The 18383-nt window shown below is 43.6% G+C and overlaps 1 protein-coding gene across 2 annotated transcripts in view; it reads right to left on the bottom strand.

Moving 5' to 3' along the window:
• QSER1 (glutamine and serine rich 1) overlaps positions 1 to 12451 on the bottom strand; it is a 138090-nt gene extending 125639 nt beyond the window's left edge. For both annotated transcript variants that reach the window (XM_073604475.1, XM_073604474.1), the window contains exon 1: positions 12055 to 12451. In XM_073604475.1, the coding sequence (XP_073460576.1) occupies positions 12055 to 12158 (104 nt within the window). In that variant the 5' untranslated portion in view covers positions 12159 to 12451. The remainder of the gene's footprint in view (positions 1 to 12054) is intronic.
• Between the last annotated feature and the right edge of the window lie 5932 nt (positions 12452 to 18383).

Genomic DNA, 18383 nt, shown 5'->3' on the forward strand with positions numbered 1-18383 from the left:
GGGGGCCTCAAAACAACTCTCAAATGACCTGAAAACAAAGATTGTTCTACAGCATGGTTTAGGGGAAGGCTACAAAAAAATTATTACAGATATAAGAGACATGCTGGTAGGTTAATTGGATCCTGTCTAAATTGTCCCTAGTATGTATGAATGCGAGTTAGGGACCTTAGATTGTAAGCTCCTTGAGGGTAGGGACTAATGTGAATGTACAATGTATATGTAAAGCGCTGCGTAAATTGACGGCGCTATATTAGTACCTGAAATAAATAAATATAAGCTGTCAGTGTCCACTGTGAAGAACATAGTGAAGACCACAGGCACAGTTCTTGTTAAGGTCAGAAGTGGCAGGCCACATAAAATATTGGAGAGGCAAAAAGATGAAGGATGGTGAGAACGGTCAAAAACAGCCCACGGAGCACCTCCAAAGACCTACAACATCAACTAGCTACAGAAGGTGTCACTGTGCATCCTTCAACAATTCAGCGCACTTTGCACAGGGAGAAGCTGTATGGGAGAGTGATGTGAAAGAAGCCTTTTCTGCACACGCCACAAACGGAGTCGCTTGCTACCCACAGTAAAATTTTGTGGAGGTTCCATCATGCTGTGGGGCTGTGTGGTCAGTGCCGGTACTGAGAATCTGGGTAATGTTGAGGGTCACATGGATTCCACTCAATATCAGCAGATTCTTGAGAATACATGTTGAAGAATCAGTCACAAAGTTACGCCGGGGCTGGATATTTCAATAAGACAACTATAGAGATATATAGATATACACACCTTTTTTCTCCAGACACCCTAGAGAGAATAAAATGGCGGTTGTAGCAATACTTTATGTCGCGCCATATTTGTGCAGCGGTCTTACAAACGCAATTTTGGGTGGAAAAAAAAAAAAAAACACACTTTTTTGAATTGGGAAAAAAAACACAAATCAGAAAAGTAAGCCCAATTTTTTTTCCTCTATTGTGAAAGATAATGTTATGCAGAATAAACTGATACCCAACACGTCATGCTTCAAAATTGCACCCACAAGTGGAATGATGACAAACTGACCCTTGAAAATCTCCATAGGCGACGTTTAAAAATTTCTACAGGTTACCAGTTTTGAGTTACAGAAGAGGTCCTATAATTAGTGCTCTCACTCTAACGATTGTGCCAATACCTCGCGTGTTGTTTGAACGCCGTTTACATATGCGGGTGCGACTTACACATGCGTTTGCTTCTGCATGCCAGCATGGAAGGCACGGGGCGCTTTAAATTATTTAATTTTTTACACTGTCACTTTAGAAAAAAAAAATTTGGATCACTTGTATTCCTATTACAAGAAATGTAAACCTCCCTTGTAAAAGAAAAAAATATTATTATATATATATATATATATATATATATATATATATATATATATATATATATATATATATATATATATATATATATATATATATATATATATATATATATATATATATATTTGTCCCTTTAAGGCTGTTGGGGTGGAAGTGATGTTTCACATCGCTTCGGTCCTCCAAGGGCATAGTTGAGTGGCGGCCATCTTGCCCTCACTCGACATCCTGCCCATCAGGCCACAGGATCGGATAGTCTCTGCCGCTACAGAGACCACTTTTATCTTAACCACTTGCCTACCCAGGCCAATTCTGATATTTCTCTCCCACATGTAAAAAGCATATTTTTTTTTTGCTAGAAAATTACACAGAACCCCCAAACATTACATATGTTTTTTTTTTTAACAGAGACCCTGGAGAATAAAACGGCAGCCATTGCAACTTTTTATCTCGTACAATATTTGTGCACCATTTTTTGGGGGGGGGGGGGGGGGATAATTTTTTTTTTTTTTTTTATGCATGAAAAACACACCACACACACTAAAAAGTTACCCAATTTTTGCACAATGTGAAAGATGATGTTATGCCAAGTAAATAGATACCCAACATGTCATGCTGCACAATTGCACACGCTCGTGGAATGGCGTCAAACTTTGGTACTTAAAAATCCTCATTAGGCAATTTGATGCAGTGTGCGGCGTATGGTCTGAGCACTGACAGACTGTCTTCCCTGCCCTTCAACCTCTGCAGCAATGCTGGCAGCACTCATACATCTATTTCCCAAGACAACCTCTGGATATGACGCTGAGGATGGGCACTCAACTTCTTTGGTCAACCATGGTGAGGCCTGTTCTGAGTGGAACCTGTCCTGTTAAACCGCTGTATGGTCTTGGCCACTGCACTGCAGCTCAGTTTCAGGGTCTTGGCAATCTTCTTATAGCCTAAGCCATCTTTATGTAGAGCAACAATTTTTTTTTTTTTTCAGATCCTCAAAGAGTTCTTTACCATGAGGTATTTTGATGTGTACAAACAACTTCCTAATTATTTACTACCTTCTTTGGTATTTTTAATACAAATTGCCATCTTCCCCCTTTTAAATTAATTAATGGTTCCTTGCAGATTGGCTATTATTGTCTATTGTGGTTTATTTTTTGTCTAATTATATGTTTCCTGTGGACAGGGATATTCACCTTTTAGTTGTATGTTTCATACCATTACTATTTACCATCTCCTATTCACTTCCTCTTTCCCTTTCATGCCCCGCCCATATCCTGTTTAGCTAGTATAAGCCATATGTGTGCACACTTGTAGTCATAGGTTGAAAAAGGAACCAGACGTCCCGAAACACGTCCCTTACTGATGACTACTTCCGGTTTGCGGTCCATGTTGGTTCTAGTCTCTCATTGCTGACGTCACTTCCGGGATCTCCGTCCATCACAGGCTTGGTTTATGCTAACCGCTCACCGGCTTATAGGGATTTCCTTGGTCCCGGATCCTCCACTGCAGTTTATGGCACAGCTCTGATCACCTCTATATGTCAAGGACCTTCATTACCCATGATTATATGCGTTTACATTCGCCACATCTTACACTATATATATATATATATATATATATATATATATATATATATATATATATATATATATATATATATATATATATATATATATATAAAACTCAGTTTTATTGTCTACAGAAATCAGGAGACAGATTTCAACAAATTAAACAAAAAATAAAAAAAATATTTGCTTCCTTACCAGGACAGCAAACGAAGCGAATACACATTACTAATACACCCAACACAGAAGTATTGTTCTTCCAGACTCAGTGTGACATTTTTCTTGGCTTCCACATCATATCAGGCTACGCCTCTGGGGCACCTCATGCTCTTCACGTTTTACTGGGCTCTGTCGCGCTTCAGCTTTCAGAAAGAAACAGATCTATCTGGAACTCCTGCAGAACAAACCTGAACTATTGAACTGTGGGGCAGCCCTGCCAAAATCCCTACTATTTTTAGCATGACTGACTACAAAACCATGGGGTTGCCTTTTGGTTAGTAAGTGAATTGCTGCCCAACAATAAATCAACAGGATTGGAATTTCTAATATCTCTGCACCGGCAGATGCTGTATGGGTGTCCAAGGCTGCAGGTCAAACTCACTTTTAATGAAGTTTAACAAAAATAAATAAATCGCCCTTTACAGCCTTCCCAGCCCCCAGTGTGAAATAATTACAGTTCACCACACGGCCTATCGCTCATCTATAGTTCCAGACACGCTGTGCATCAAATGCTCATGAGTGACATTTGTCTTATTTATTCCTAAAGGCGGCCATGCATGGATCAAAACTCAGCCAGTAAAGCAGGGATGGGTAGGCTGGTTGCACAGAATCTACCAGCCTCTGTTCTTTTTCGAATGATCAGTGCCACCAGCTATAGTCAGCAGCACTGATCAGTGTATTTTAGCAGAAGATAAGGCTACCCGCCGTCAGAATACAATAACTCAGCATTAGTGATTCCCCCATCCACATCAAATGCATGGACAGGGAGGGTATTTTTTTTTTTTGTTCAACCAGCTGGTTATTGTATTGCCTGCCTAAGGAATGACTGTACTCATGGAGCAATAAGTCATAAATAATAATTATTAGTGCCAACAGTGCACATGACACATGAAGACCGGCCCAGACTATTTGCAGGCAAGGCCTGCTGGGCACCTGGCAGGGCTGTGCATTGACAATCTCCAGAGTGGGGATAAGGGAAGTATTTAAAGTATAAGTTCACCTTTACAGAAAATCTGTATGGTGCCCTTACACTGGATCCCCTTCCCATCCCCCCTGGTCCCCCCGCTGTACCAGTTTCCCACAATCCCCTGCTGTCAGGCACCGGGAAGCTGCTTCACCTGTCCGGGGATTTAAAATCCCTGCAGCTTAGCCGCTTCCGGACCAGCTGCCGCAGTTATACTGCGGCAGGTTGGCTCCCCTGCCTGAAACCACGGGGTCTGGTTAGCAGGCGCGCCGATGCTCGTAGCCGACGGTCACGATGACCGCCGGCCATGAGCGATCGCAAGCAGGAGACACAGAACAGGGACAAGTGTATGTAAACACACACTTCCCTGTCCTGACAGGAGTGACAGATAGTGTGTTCCTGTAAGCTAGGAACCACAATCCGTCACTTCCTCTAGTTAGTCCTCTCATCCTTCAGTTAGAATCACCTCCCAGGCAACACAGTTAACCCCCTTCACCCTCCCCTAGTGTTAACCCCTTCATGGCCAGTGACATTTTTACAGTAATCAATGAATTTTAATGGCACTGATCGCTGTATTAATGCCAATAGTTCCAAAAATGTGTCAAAATTGTCCGATGTGTCCGCCATAATGTCGCAGTCACAATAAAAATCGCAGATCGCCGCCATTACTAGTAGAAAAAAAAAATAATAATAAAAATGCTATAAATCTATCCCCTATTTTGTAGACGCTATAACTTTTGCGCAAACCAATCACTATACGCTTATTGCGATTTTTTTTTTTTTTTTTACCAAAAATATGTAGAATACATATCGGCCTAAACTGAGGAAAAAAAAAAAGTACTTTTTTTTTTTTTTTTTTTAAAAAGGGGATATTTATTATAGCAAAAAGTACAAAATATTGTGCTTTTTTTTCTACATTGTCGCTCTTTTTTTGTTTATAGCGCAAAAAAAAAAAAAAAAAAACACAAAAAGAAAAAAAAAAAAAAAAAAAACGCAGAGGTGATCAAATACCACCAAAAAAAAAAAAGCTTTATTTGTGGGGGGGGGGGGGGAGGACGTCAATTTTGTTTGGGTACAATGTTGCACGACCATGCAATTGTCAAAGCGACGCAGTGCCGAGTCGCAAAAAACGCCCTGGTCAGGAAGGGGGTAAATTCTTCCGGGGCTGAATCTCTTATCCGTACCTCTCAGTGTGTACAGACAAGAGGCATTTTAATTAGTCAGCACTGTCACATGGATGGAGCTGACCAATCTGGATCTGTCCAGCTTGTCCTGTCAGCACTGCGAGGAGAGGAAAGGATTTCAAATCCTCGGATCCATGAAACGCTGTTCCAGTGACTGAAAGTGGGGGTTTGGGAAGGAACCTGGTACAGCGGGGGACCAGAGAGGATGGGAAGGGGTCCAATGTATAGTCACCTTACCGATTTTCTGTAAAGGTGAACTTACACTTTAAGGCATAGTCCATCTTTTCAAAAAATAAATAAAAACACCCAACATTAAAGAAAAAAAAATGTGCACTTATTTTTTTTTTTTCTGCACTGGAGCCTGCAAAGCATTGTAACCATAATCAGTGCATCACTGTTGTACAGGCTCCTGCAGACTCTTCTATGTATACAGACCTTGGACTAAGGGATATATTGTAAACAGACTATAAGTGCAGTGATCACACCACATCTGTGCTCCATTGAGATCTTCTGCTGTGATGGTAGATGGGACTTGTAGTCATTCTAATCACAGATCCTGTGAATGGATCTGTGAATGAATGACTCGGCTGTGTGGGTGGAGTCACTCAAAGCCACAAAACGAGAGCACTCCAAGAAGAAGAGAACCTGTGATTAAGGTAAGTGGTTTCACTTCTACCACTGGTGATGAAGACGTCCTTGGATTATATGGTTTAGGTGCACTAAAGGGTACAGACCAGATATACACCTATGGTATATACACCTAGTATAAGTCAGGCCAACAGCACACTTTAGTGGACCAAATCCGCACAAAAAGGTACATGCTTGAAGGCATCGTATTAGAATGCTGTCCGTGCCGGCATTCAGATCAATCATGGATGTTGGCTGCACAATTAGCAGTGTGCATAGAACAGCACCCTATGCAAGTAGCAACTCATGTGAAGCTGTCCCACCTCAGCGGCTGTCACTGCAGACTCTGAGCAGGAAAGTCAAATAAACAAAAGCTTTACAACCCCTGCAGACTCCTACAGTATGGAAAGAAAAAAAAAAAAAAAAAAACACAAAAAAGCAACACAAAGCTGCAATCAAAGGTTCTTGAAAAGGTTTCATTGGCACAGTTTCCAATACTTTAATACCGAAAACACTTGATGCTCAATTCAGTCTAATGTAGAAAGGATGTGCGTTATGTTTGACAGGTTTTATGACATGTTTATTAAACCTCAACCGCTGCTCATACTTTTTTTTGCTGTTTTGGAGCCCGGAGTGTGGAAAAGTGAGAAAGATGGTTAGGTTTTAATTATGGTTTAGTCTCAGTGGAGAAATTCTCCCCCCTTAGACCCCTTTCACACTGAGGCACTTTACAGGCGCTACAAAAAAGCGCCTGCATAGTGCCTGTAAAGAGCCTCTCCTGTCTCTCCAATGTGAAAGCCCCGAGGGTTTTCACACTGAAGCGGTGCGCTGGCAGCACGCTAAAAAAAGTCCTGCAAGCAGCATCTTTGCAGCGGTGAAGGAGCGATGTATACACAGCTCCTAAATCGCTCCTGCCCATTGAGCTGAATGGGCACCACTGCAGCGGCGCTATGCGGGTCGTTTTAACCCTTTTTCGGCCGCTAGTGGGGGCTAAAACCACCCCACTAGCAGCCGAAAACCAGAACAAAAACAACTGTAAAGCTCTGCAGACGTCCCCGACGACCCAATGTGAAAGGGGTCTTACTCTTTCTTTGTGGATGGGTGTCATCAGGACAAGTAGTGAGGAGAATTCCTGAACAGGGACACAAACATCAATAACTCTTTATCAGGTTTTTATTGATCCACCAGCAAACTGACCCCTTATCACCAATTACTGGAAACACGGTTATTTTAAAAAGAGAAAGTGAAGTCCATAGACCTCAAGATTACACAGGCATTGCTTCAAGTTGTGTCAAAGTTGAAGCAAAAATCATGCAACTTTCAGGACGCACAAGTGGTGAAAGCACACAGGACTAAGGCATTTGCATATTCTGAACAAGCATTAAAAAGCAAAACGGATGTTTTTAAACATCGGTTACTAGCCGTCAGGTTATAGCTTGTAGAAGAGGTCTTCATATGTCCGGTGTACATGAAGCCTAAAAACAAACCCTAATTCACCTCTGCAGCTAAATGCATTGTGGAGAAATTCATCTTCATAGTTCAGAAGCTCTGACAGCTCAGCTTTTTCAATGGAGAACAGAACTTGGCAGCCCTCCAATATAAAAACACACATCAGATGTTTCTAAGCCGTTAAAAACCAACTAAAGCCTCGTGCACACTGTGCGTTCTGCATTTCCATCCACCCAGGAGGCACAGGTGTGCACATCTTCAGGAGGATACTTTGCCAAAAAAGTAGACTGAAAAAGCAACTTCTGTCAAGTAGCCAATAGCTGGAGAATCTGGTGCAGTTTGGCATGGCAGCCAATTCTAACTTCAGTTTGTTTAATTAAGCTTTGACAATAAAACCGGGAAGCCGATTGGTTTCTATGCAGAGCTGCACCAGATTGTACACTCTCCAGGTTTAGTAAATCCCACCACCATGTGAAGAAAATAAATAAGTGCTGTAGGTGATGACCAAGCAGTACGGTGTTGTTAATATTGGTGCAATAATAGAAGAAACCAAAGTTGTCAGCAGCCAGAGAGGACACGTATCTGATCAAAATCACAATAGGGATAGTAAATATAAAAACAATTTCACTGTATATGTCACCCTCAAACAATTCAGAGAAAGCTACAGATCGATTCCAGGCAACAACTAAAAACAATCCATGAGCAATACTGTCCATCAAACACTGCAATATCCCTTCAATCAGGAAATTCAGAGTTCAATGTAATCTGAATTATATGCAATGTCTAGCAAACAGAATCCAGAGAGCAACTCACAAGGGTACCTAGGAGCGTATGTTCTGAAATCAGAGATCCATAACATCCTATTCCTGTGTCACCAATAATACAAAACTTCTAGCTTGAATCCAATTGGTGGACATGAGAAACTCAGCAGTGTCAACACACACACACAAAAAACCTCCAAGAAAGACATTCAGTAAATTTAGATCATGAACAAAGACTAATTGAAATTAAAGTAGAAGTAAAAACCAAACACTTTTTTGTATCCTGTAAGAGAGGGTTATTTCCAGTGAGGTTTTTTTTTTAGATTTATGGGAGGAGATTTGTCACATGGAAGGAGATTTCCCTTCACTTCCTGTCCCAGAACCACAACAGGAAATCCCTCCAAAGTTAGGTGAATCCCTTGTTGTCACCAGAACTAGTGTCCCCATTGGAAGATTTCCCCTCTGTCACTGTTTTGGGAGTGTAAAGTTTTCTTTCACTCTCAGAAATAACAATCAGTGGGACAAAGAGGAAACACAGAGAAGGCTTGGTTTAGATATGTCCGGGCAGGGTTTCGGTGCGATTTTTCAAAGGAGTCCGATGCAGTTTCACTCACTGGTTCAGGTGGGATTCAAGAGCGAATTTGTTAAGTGTGTGACACTTGAAATGGCACCTGAACCAGACCTAAAATCGTACAGGATTCTTTGGAAAAAAAACGCACTACGGCCGGTCCGCAGATATGTGACCTGGCTCCATAGAAAGCCACTTTTGTTTACATTTCATGCAAAATGGATTGGTTCAAAACTAAACCAATTGGCATATATGTGAACCGAACCTAACCTGACAAACATTCTAATTCCTCTCCAATATATCCAGAATCGTTTAAAAAAAAAAAAAAAAAAAAAAATTGGCTTCAGTTAAACTTTTTTTTTTTCAAACATAGAACCTCCATCAGGTTTTAGCAAGCCTCGCGCATTTACCCATCTTGGAAACACAAAAGGAAGTGAGAGAAATTCCCTCTGTAAACTCACTTACACTTTGAATTAGGGAGCAGTAAAAACAGGCGGCCGATCCATGTTTTTAATGCCCTCTCCCACTTAAAGTGGAGTTCCACTGGTTTTTTAGTTTATTAAAAGTCAGCATCTACAAAAAGTATAGCTGCTGACTTTTAATAAACAGACACTCACCTGTCCCACAATCCAGCAATGCGGCCGCCCGAAGCCTCCGTTCTCTCCCCCTCCTCCTCTTCGCGGTGCCGACATTGTGAGTGTGGGCGCCCGGCTGTGACAGTTTGCGGCTTTACAGCTGGGCGCGAGCCACGCTCCATCTATGGCCGAGGCAATGTTCTGGGACCTGTCACGTGTCCCAGAACACTGCCGGGAGGGAGGGGTCGCCTAGGCAGTTAGAAGCCCAGAACGGAAGGAGGAAGTAGAACAGGAAGTCCCACTAAAAAACAAGTACCCAGCCCTCCCCTCCAAAAAAATGACATTCTAATTGTGGCATGTCAGGGGGCGAGGAGTACTTAAAGCGGAAGTTCCACTTTTGGGTGGAATTCCACTTTAAGCAGCAAAGGCAACCGGAGTTGTACACATGGCAAACATTATACCCCCCCACTCACTAACACACGCAGCGACTGTGCTGTAGGGCAGAGTTTACAGGGTAAAATCTGGCAGTAAGGAGGTGATATTTTGTCTCCTTACCACGTCGATCACCCTCTGAAAAGAGATCCACCATGGGTTTTTTTTTTTTAGACGAGTGGCAAAGTCTGCAGCATATGTAAACTCAGCCTTAGATAGTTGTAACAAGAACAAGTGTCCCCATTGGAAGATTATACTCCATTCAAGAGATAATAGAGAGGGCGACTCTCCCCGCTGGTGCCGATGTCATTTCAGGGGTTTAGCCCACGTGCCTCAAATCCCAGGGTTTGTGTGCTCCTAGCAGGCAAAGATGTCCAGCCTGTCTGCAACCCACCAAAATCAATGACCTCCTGAAATGCAACACTATCAGGCAGTACTCATGTTTAGGCTCAGTTCACACTGTGAGGCCCCAAGTCACATGATATGTCAAATTCAATGTTTCCTTATGACAGCCATCTTAACCGATACTAAACAAGTCGCTCCAACTTGTGAAAAGGTTCCTGCATGACTTTGGTCTGAATTGAGTGCGATTTCAGCACTTGTACAGGCTCCTAAATAGCATCCAAGTTGGAAGGAAGTCGCAGGTAAAGTCTTACGATTTTCCTGTTGCAGCAGTGTGAACTGAGCCTTGTAACCATGTGTGTTCAGGGACATACAGTATGCTCCTCCCACATTCCGGGAACATGTCCCTGAACACATACAGCCCTTGAGGCTTCACATTTTGTAAATGTGTGCAAAAATCGCCCATTTTCGTGCACGCTTAGCAGGGGGGGGGGGGGGTTCATACTGAATGCGACTTTGAAATTGGGCTACTTCAGTTGAAGTAGCCCGATTTCCAAACTGCTGGTTAGTGCGACTTGCCTGACATCTGCGCAACTTCATTCACAGAAGTCTGTGCAAGTCGCACCTGAAGTTGCAAAAAAAATAGCGCAGGAAGCTTTTTTCCCCTCCAAATTGGTCCGGCACCACAAAGTTGGCTTTGCATTGATTCGAACAGTTATATTGCCAATAGGGTGGGACTTGTCATACGATTTGTTACTGCCAAGTCGCATGACAAGTCGCACTGGTGTGAACAGGGGCTTACATAAATTGCTAAAACCACGTGTTGCATTTGATTGGATATATTGATAGCAGCACAGCCACTGGCTCCCGCTGCTGTCAATCAAATCCAATGACGCGGGCGCCAGGGCCGAGTCCGACATTCGGGTCTATGGACGCAAATGCTGGATTCGGGTGAGCGCCCGCAAGGTAACCCCTCCCCCGGGAGAGCGACCCCAGAAGAGGAGGATCGGGGCCACTCTGTGCAAAACGAGCTGCACAGTGGAGACAAGTATGACATGTTTGTTATTTAAAAAATAAAAACGCAAAGCTTTACAATCACTTTAAGTCTTTGTTTTTTTTTAATATAATAACAAAGTAAGTATTAAAGTGATTGTAAAGCTTTGTGTTTTATTTTTGTTGAATAATAAAACATGTCATACATACTTGTTTTGATCCCCCTCTTCTCAGATGCCCCGCTGGCACTCCTGGCCCCTCCCTCCTGCTGAGTGCCCCCCACAGCAAGAAGTTTGCTGTGGGGGCACCCGAGTTCTCGGTGTCCATTCAGACACAAACCCGTGACTTGGACCCACCCCGCCTCAATTCTCATTGGCTCACTGATTTAGACTGACAGCAGCGGGAGCTCCATTTTAACAATAGCAATGCAAGGATGACCCGCGCTTGCAGCATGTTTCCTGCATGACAAAAACTAAATTTTTGGTTTACAATTTGGGAAACAGGAAGATATGAATACAGCCTTAGAGGGGATTTCCCTCACACTGGAGATTTCTCTCACTTCCTGTTGGGTCTCCAAGACAGGAAGTGATGGAAAATCTCCCCCCCATGGGGGTTGGGGGGAGACACAGGCAATATAATAAATAGCTGTTTTAACTCTTTCCAACTACAAACAAATAAATATTACTATATAGATAGATAATAAAGGTGGTGGTGTTGATGAGAAGTTGGTGCACATGGATGAGAGGTGACCGGTGTAATGAGTCCAGGGGTCTGTCCCTGAAGTTGTAGCCCTCTGTGTGATGGACACATTGGGGAAAGTCCCATAGAGAAGAGTAGTAGAGCCCTGAGTGTGAATGGGAAGGAGGACGGGGATGACAGCAGCACGTTGTGCCCACACAGGTGTCAGTGTCCGAGGCCTGGTGCAGGGGGGAGGATCCCCGGCCTGGAGTAGACGCCGTCCGCCGCGCCTCCCTCCAGCGCGCAGGGTCTCGTAGGCCTCACATCCCCGGCCTTTCCTGCTCGGTTCCCCCGGCTTACCTGGGTTTGATCCCGGGCGCGCTCCGCTCGTAGGCCCAGGCGGCGGAAGAGGCCGGAGCCAGCGGGTCAGTGAAGGTGGGGGTCGGGTAGTTCCTGTCCATCATCCGGGAGAGGCTTCAGGGGGGTGGGGGAGTGCTCTGTGCAGCCCCGTCACATCGTCTCCCCAGGCGGGCCGGCGGTGAGGCGGAGGAGGGGGTGTCGGCAGGCTCGGGGGTCCGCTCAGGCTCTCACTCCGTGCAATGGCCGTACATGCTGAGCCTGGAGGAGCTTCTCCCCATGTTGGTTTATTTCCCAGGATGCACCGTGCACGGCGCCTCCTCCCTCTCCCCCTTCTGGTAGCACAGGCCTAGTACAGGCGGAGATAGGCCTCATCCAGGAGGAGAGGGAACGTCTGGCGTCATTGTGACAGGAGGACAGGGGAGACCAATCACCATTCACCTCCCAGGCTGAGGGAAAATAAAACCAGCCATGTGATTGGTTACCAAGGGCAACGACTCCACAGCTCTCTACTCCCAGTCTAATAGAAACAAATCTCCTATAGAACAAAGCAAGGGGATTCTAAATAAAATCCATAGTTTATGTGTCAGACCCTTCCATACCCTTTTCCTAAAGTACAACTAAAGGCAAAGCTTCCTTTTTTATTTTGGATAGAGTAAGGGAGGGTTATAACCACAGTCAGGTTTGTTTTGCCTTCTGTGTTCCCATTTGGGAGATTTGCCTTCACTTCCTGTTCCATAGCAAAAACAGGAAGTGACAGGAAATCCCTTCAAAGTGAGAGGTTCTCACCAGAACAAGGTTCCCTGTTTTTTGTTTAAGTTTTTGATAGAATAAGGGAGATTTTTGCTCACTTCCTGTTCCTGTGACACCCATACAAAAAATGAGGAGAGCAGCAGTCACTGGGAGGTTCTAACTCTTCCCCCATGTTCCCTTTGGGGAGATTTCCCTGCACTTCCTGTCCCGTAGCCAAACAGGAAGTGATAGGAAATCCCTTCAAAGTGAGAGGTTGTCACAAAAAAAAACAAAGGTACCTATTTTTTTCACGTTTTGGATAGAATGAAGGAGATTTTTGCTCACTTCCCGTTCCTGTGACACCCATACAAAAAATTAGGAGAGCAGTAGTCACTGGGAGGTTCCAAGTCTCCCCCCATGTCCCCTTTGGGGAGATTTCCCTGCACTTCCTGTTCCATAGCCAAAACAGGAAGTGATAGGAAATCCCTTTAAAGTGAGAGGTTGTCACAAAAAAAAACAAAGGTCCCTATTTTTTTCAGGTTTTGGATAGAATGAAGGAGATTTCTGCTCACTTCCTGTTCCTGTTACACCCATACAAAAAATGAGGAGAGCAGTAGTCACTGGGACAGTACAGCAGGGCAGCAATAAAAATATTGTCTGAGGTTCTAACCCTTCTCCCAGGTTCCCTTTGGGTAGATTTCCCCGCACATCCTGTTCCATAGCCAAAACAAGAAGTGAGAGGAAATCCCTTCAAAGTGAGAGGTTGTCACCAGAACGAGGTTCCATATTTTTTTTTTAAAGTTTTGGATAGAATAAGGGAGATTTTTGCTCACTTCCTGTTCCTGTGACACCCATACAAAAAATGAGGAGAGCAGCAGTCACTGGGAGGTTCTAAGTCTTCCCCCATGTTCCCTGTGCGGAGATTTCCCTGCACTTCCTGTCCCGTAGCCAAACAGGAAGTGATAGGAAATCCCTTCAAAGTGAGAGGTTTTCACAAAAAAAACAAAGGTACCTATTTTTTTCACGTTTTGGATAGAATGAAGGAGATTTTTGCTCACTTCCCGTTCCTGTGACACCCATACAAAAAATTAGGAGAGCAGTAGTCACTGGGAGGTTCCAAGTCTTCCCCCATGTCCCCTTTGGGAGATTTCCCTGCACTTCCTGTCCCGTAGCCAAACAGGAAGTGATAGGAAATCCCTTCAAAGTGAGAGGTTGTCACAAAAAAAAGGTCCCTATTTTTTTCACGTTTTAGATAGAATAAAGATTTTTGCTCACTTCCTGTTCCTGTGACACTCATACAAAAAATGAAGGGAGCTGCACTCACTGGGACAGTACAGCAGGGCAGCAATAAAAATATTGTCAGAGGTTCTAACCCTTCTCCCAGGTCCCCCTTTGGGGAGAGGAGATTTCCCATCACTTCCTGTCCCATAGCCAAAACAGGAAGTGAGAGGAAATCCATTCAAAGTGAGAGGTTGTCACCAGAACAAGGGTCCCTATTATTTTCAAGTTTTGGATAGAATAAGGGAGATTTTAGCTCACTTCCTGTGACACCCAAACAAAAAAATGAGGCGAGCAGTGGTCACTGGGACAGTTCAGCATGGGCAGCCCTAAAAATAATGGCAGAAGTTTTAACCCTTCTCCCATGTCCCCTTTGGGGAGATTTCCCTTCACTTCCTCTCACATGGCTAAAACAAGAAGTGAGAGGAGCTGCATGGCTGTTGTGGCACAGCCCCATTGGCAGAATCTGGAAGAATGGTCAAACATTCCCATAGACCAGGGACACTCCAGCTGTTGCGGAACTACAAGTCCCACCATGCCTCTGCCTGTCGGAGTCATGCTTGTAACTGTCAGCCTTGCAATGCCTCATGGGACTTGTAGTCTCGCAACAGCTGGAGGGCCGCCAGTTTGAGATCCCTGCCATAGACACACTCCTAAACCTTGTGGACAGCCTTCCCAGAAGAGTTGAAGCTGTTATAGCTGCAAATTGGGTTGGGTTAGAAATTAGGGACATAAAAAAGGGCCAACTCAATATTGAACCCTACAGACGAAGACCGGGATACCATTATTATTTTATTTTATTTATTTATTTCAGGTACTTATATAGCGCCGTCAATTTACGCAGCGCTTTACATATACATTGTACATTCACATCAGTCCCTACCCTCAAGGAGCTTACAATCTAAGGTCCCTAACTCACATTCATACATACTAGGGACAATTTAAACAGGATCCAATTAACCTACCAGCATGTCTTTGGAGTGTGGGAGGAAACCGGAGTACCCGGAGGAAACCCACGCAGGCACAGGGAGAACATGCAAACTCCAGGCAGGTAGTGTCGTGGTTGGGATTCGAACCAGCGACCCTTCTTACTGCTAGGCGAGAGTGCTACTCACTACACCACTGTGCCGCCCTCCATTAAAGTTCTTGTGCGTGTAAAGGCAGGTGTCCCAATACTTTTGGTAATATAATGTACTTCATAAAACATTTTCAATCTTTTCAAAACTGCAGATTTCATTAAAATGATACCTGGTGCTGATGTGTGTTTGCTGCTCAAGAATGTTGATGTAACACCTATCCGATGTTCTGTATGATTATTCTCTTGTGCAAAATAAAATAATAAAAAAAAATGATACCTGGTGATCCTGCTATGAAGCATAGCTCCCAGCTGTCCCTGATTTCGAGGGACTGTCCCTGATTTGGAGCAATGTCCCTCTGTCCCTCATTCCTCCTCATTTGTCCCTCATTTTGGTCTGATCTATATAGTTGTATATAAAATGCACTTTTTACCTTTCAGAAAGTGTTTCCCAGAGCTAAACTTTTCATCCAAATTCTAAATTGCTGCATTTGTACATTTTAAAAGCCAATATAAAGGAATAGTAGTGGTAAATAAAAGCCCTTGTGGATTTAATTAATCTTTTTGTTTGTTAATCCTCCTTTCAAGGGGGTGTGGCAGGGGGCGTGTCCTATGCCTACATACAGTTGTTAGTAGGTGTCCCTCATTCCCATCTCAAAATGTTGGGAGGTATGTATGAAGGCACTTCCTGATATGGGGTGACAACTGTCTCGGTTGTGCTCCTGTGTTGTCACCATGTCACATTCATCCCAGGTGGAGACACACATTGAGCAGACATGGTCCTCTGTTGTTCTATCTCATCGCTCTCAACTGTCCCTCATTTCTAACCCAATCTATGACCCTCTTTCTGCCGCAAGTCTCTCTCCCATAGATCTGTCACCCAGACCTGTATAGAGATTTGTTGTCCCCCTCAGCACACAGAAGGTATATAAATCAAAGCTTTACAAAAACTACGGTGAATGAAGAGCCAATTCCAATGTTTTGGGGTACATGCTATCCCCCCTTCTCAAGGAGTCCCTACCTAGGGGAAGAGGCTGCTGGAGCACCTTATGAAGATCATCCCCCGGCCGTTGATAGGGTAATGTGTACATCCATGACGGGGGTTATATATGCATACCTCCCAACTTTTTGAGATGGGAACGAGGGACACCTATTAGCAAAAGTATGTAGACATAGGACACACCCCCTGCCACACCCCTTAAAGAAGAATTATACAAAAAATTATTAGTTAAACCCACAAATGCTTTTTTTACCACTACTATTTCTTTATATTGGCTTTTGAAATTAGCAAATGCAGCAAATTAGAACTTGGGTGAAAGGTTTAGCACTGGGAAACATTATTTGAAAGATAAAAAAGTGCATTTTAAATACAAATATATAGATTAGACCAGAATGAGGGACAAATGAGTAGTAGGAATGAGGGACAGAGGGGCGTTGTTCCAAATCAGGGACAGTCCCTCGAAATCAGGAGCAGTTGGGAGCTATGTGTATGGGATCTGCGAGGTGGAAGTGAGATCACCCTTCTTTATTTAAAGCACCCTATTCAACTTTAAAATTGCTTTGTTTTACAATTTAGTACATGACAAAGGTCTTCAAAAACAATCTTTTTAGAACAAAGGAGTAAAGGAGACAGAAGAAAACATTGAAAAAGAACCAAAGTGCCACCTGCTGGCTCAAAAGAAGAATGCAAAATATGAATATGCAATATTTTCTATTTAGACTGCAAGGGCTACTAACTGCTCGTTTTGTCTAGGGAAGAGGATAAGTACTTTAACTTACGTGATCCTTCGCTCCTCTGTCAGATGGAGATGCCCATGTTCCTGCAGCGTCATTACAACAAGTACAGGGCTATGGACCCTGCTTTGTTCTTGATGAAGTCAGTACCTAAGACCAGTGGAGTGTAGGGAGAAGATGCTACAGGGACCAGTCTACCAACATGGAGGAGCGGTTAGGTGAATTTTTTTTAAAGAAGTCCCTTAGATAGAAATGTGTAATTAACCCTTGCAGTGCAGGGACAACCCCACTGCAAGGGATCATTTTTAAAGCTCAACTCCAGGCAAAAAAAAAAGTTTTTCCTTGCAGTGGGGTTGTGCCCGCAGTACAAGGGCTAACTGCTTGTTTTGTCCAGGGAAAAATAGACAGCCTATACTCACCTGATCCTTCGTTCCACTGGCGAACAGAGCTCCCCCATGATCCAAAGATGGACTGTTCCTGACGTTCCTGAGCAGGGCTATGGGCTTGATAAAGTCAGGAGCAGTCCACCATACAAGACCTTGCGGGGAACTGGTCTTGTGTGGGGAGGATCGGAGGATCAGGTAAGTATATGTCCCTTCTCCAGTTTCCTAGATATAAACTAGCAAAACTTTTTTTTTTTTGCCCAGAGTTATGCCCTGTACACACGGTCGGATTTTCTGATGGAAAATGTGTGATAGGACCTTGCTGTCGGAAATTCTGACAGTGTGTGGGCTCCATCACACATTTTCCATCGGAATTTCCGACACACAAAGTTTGAGAGCAGGCTATAAAATTTTCCGACAACAAAATCCGTTTTCAGAAATTCCGATCGTGTGTACACAAATCTGGCGCACAAAGTGCCACGCATGCTCAGAATAAATTAGGAGACGAAAGCTATTGGCTACTGCCCAGTTTATAGTCCCAACGTACGTGTTTTACGTCACCGCGTTCAGAACGATCGAATTTTCCAACAACTTTGTGTGACCGTGAGTATGCAAGACAAGTTTGAGCCAACATCCGTCGGAAAAAATACCATGGATTTTGTTGTCGGAAAATCCTATGGTGTGTACAGGGCATTAGACTTAAAACTTTCCAGAGTTGGTCATTAGCTACCAATATGCTGCCCATCATCTTTAATGGTCTTCTGACTCAATGGTTTTAATATTTTCACTAACGTCACACAAATACGCAGATCAGAAAAATCCTAAGAGCTTATCTGTATTTTATTTCAAGTCAGTGACGCAAAGTATTGAAAACAGAGATAGGAAAGGGACAAATATTTTCAGGGGCGGCCAGCAGTGGCAGTCTAAATGTTTCTCTCATGGAAGGTTTACTGTAATAAAAGGGATGTGGAGTCCGGGAATGAGGAATACTCAGTGTGATAATAAAGATGCAATTTGTCATGGCTGAGATCAGATTCTGGAGCCCCGGGGCCCTAGAAGAAAGTGATTGCAGCGTGCCAGATTGATTCTTTCTCAGAGATCTGACAATACATACACCTTACCTGACCGCT

Source organism: Aquarana catesbeiana, linkage group LG11 (genome assembly GCF_042186555.1).
Source record: "Aquarana catesbeiana isolate 2022-GZ linkage group LG11, ASM4218655v1, whole genome shotgun sequence".
In the NCBI taxonomy this organism is placed as follows: domain Eukaryota; kingdom Metazoa; phylum Chordata; class Amphibia; order Anura; family Ranidae; genus Aquarana; species Aquarana catesbeiana.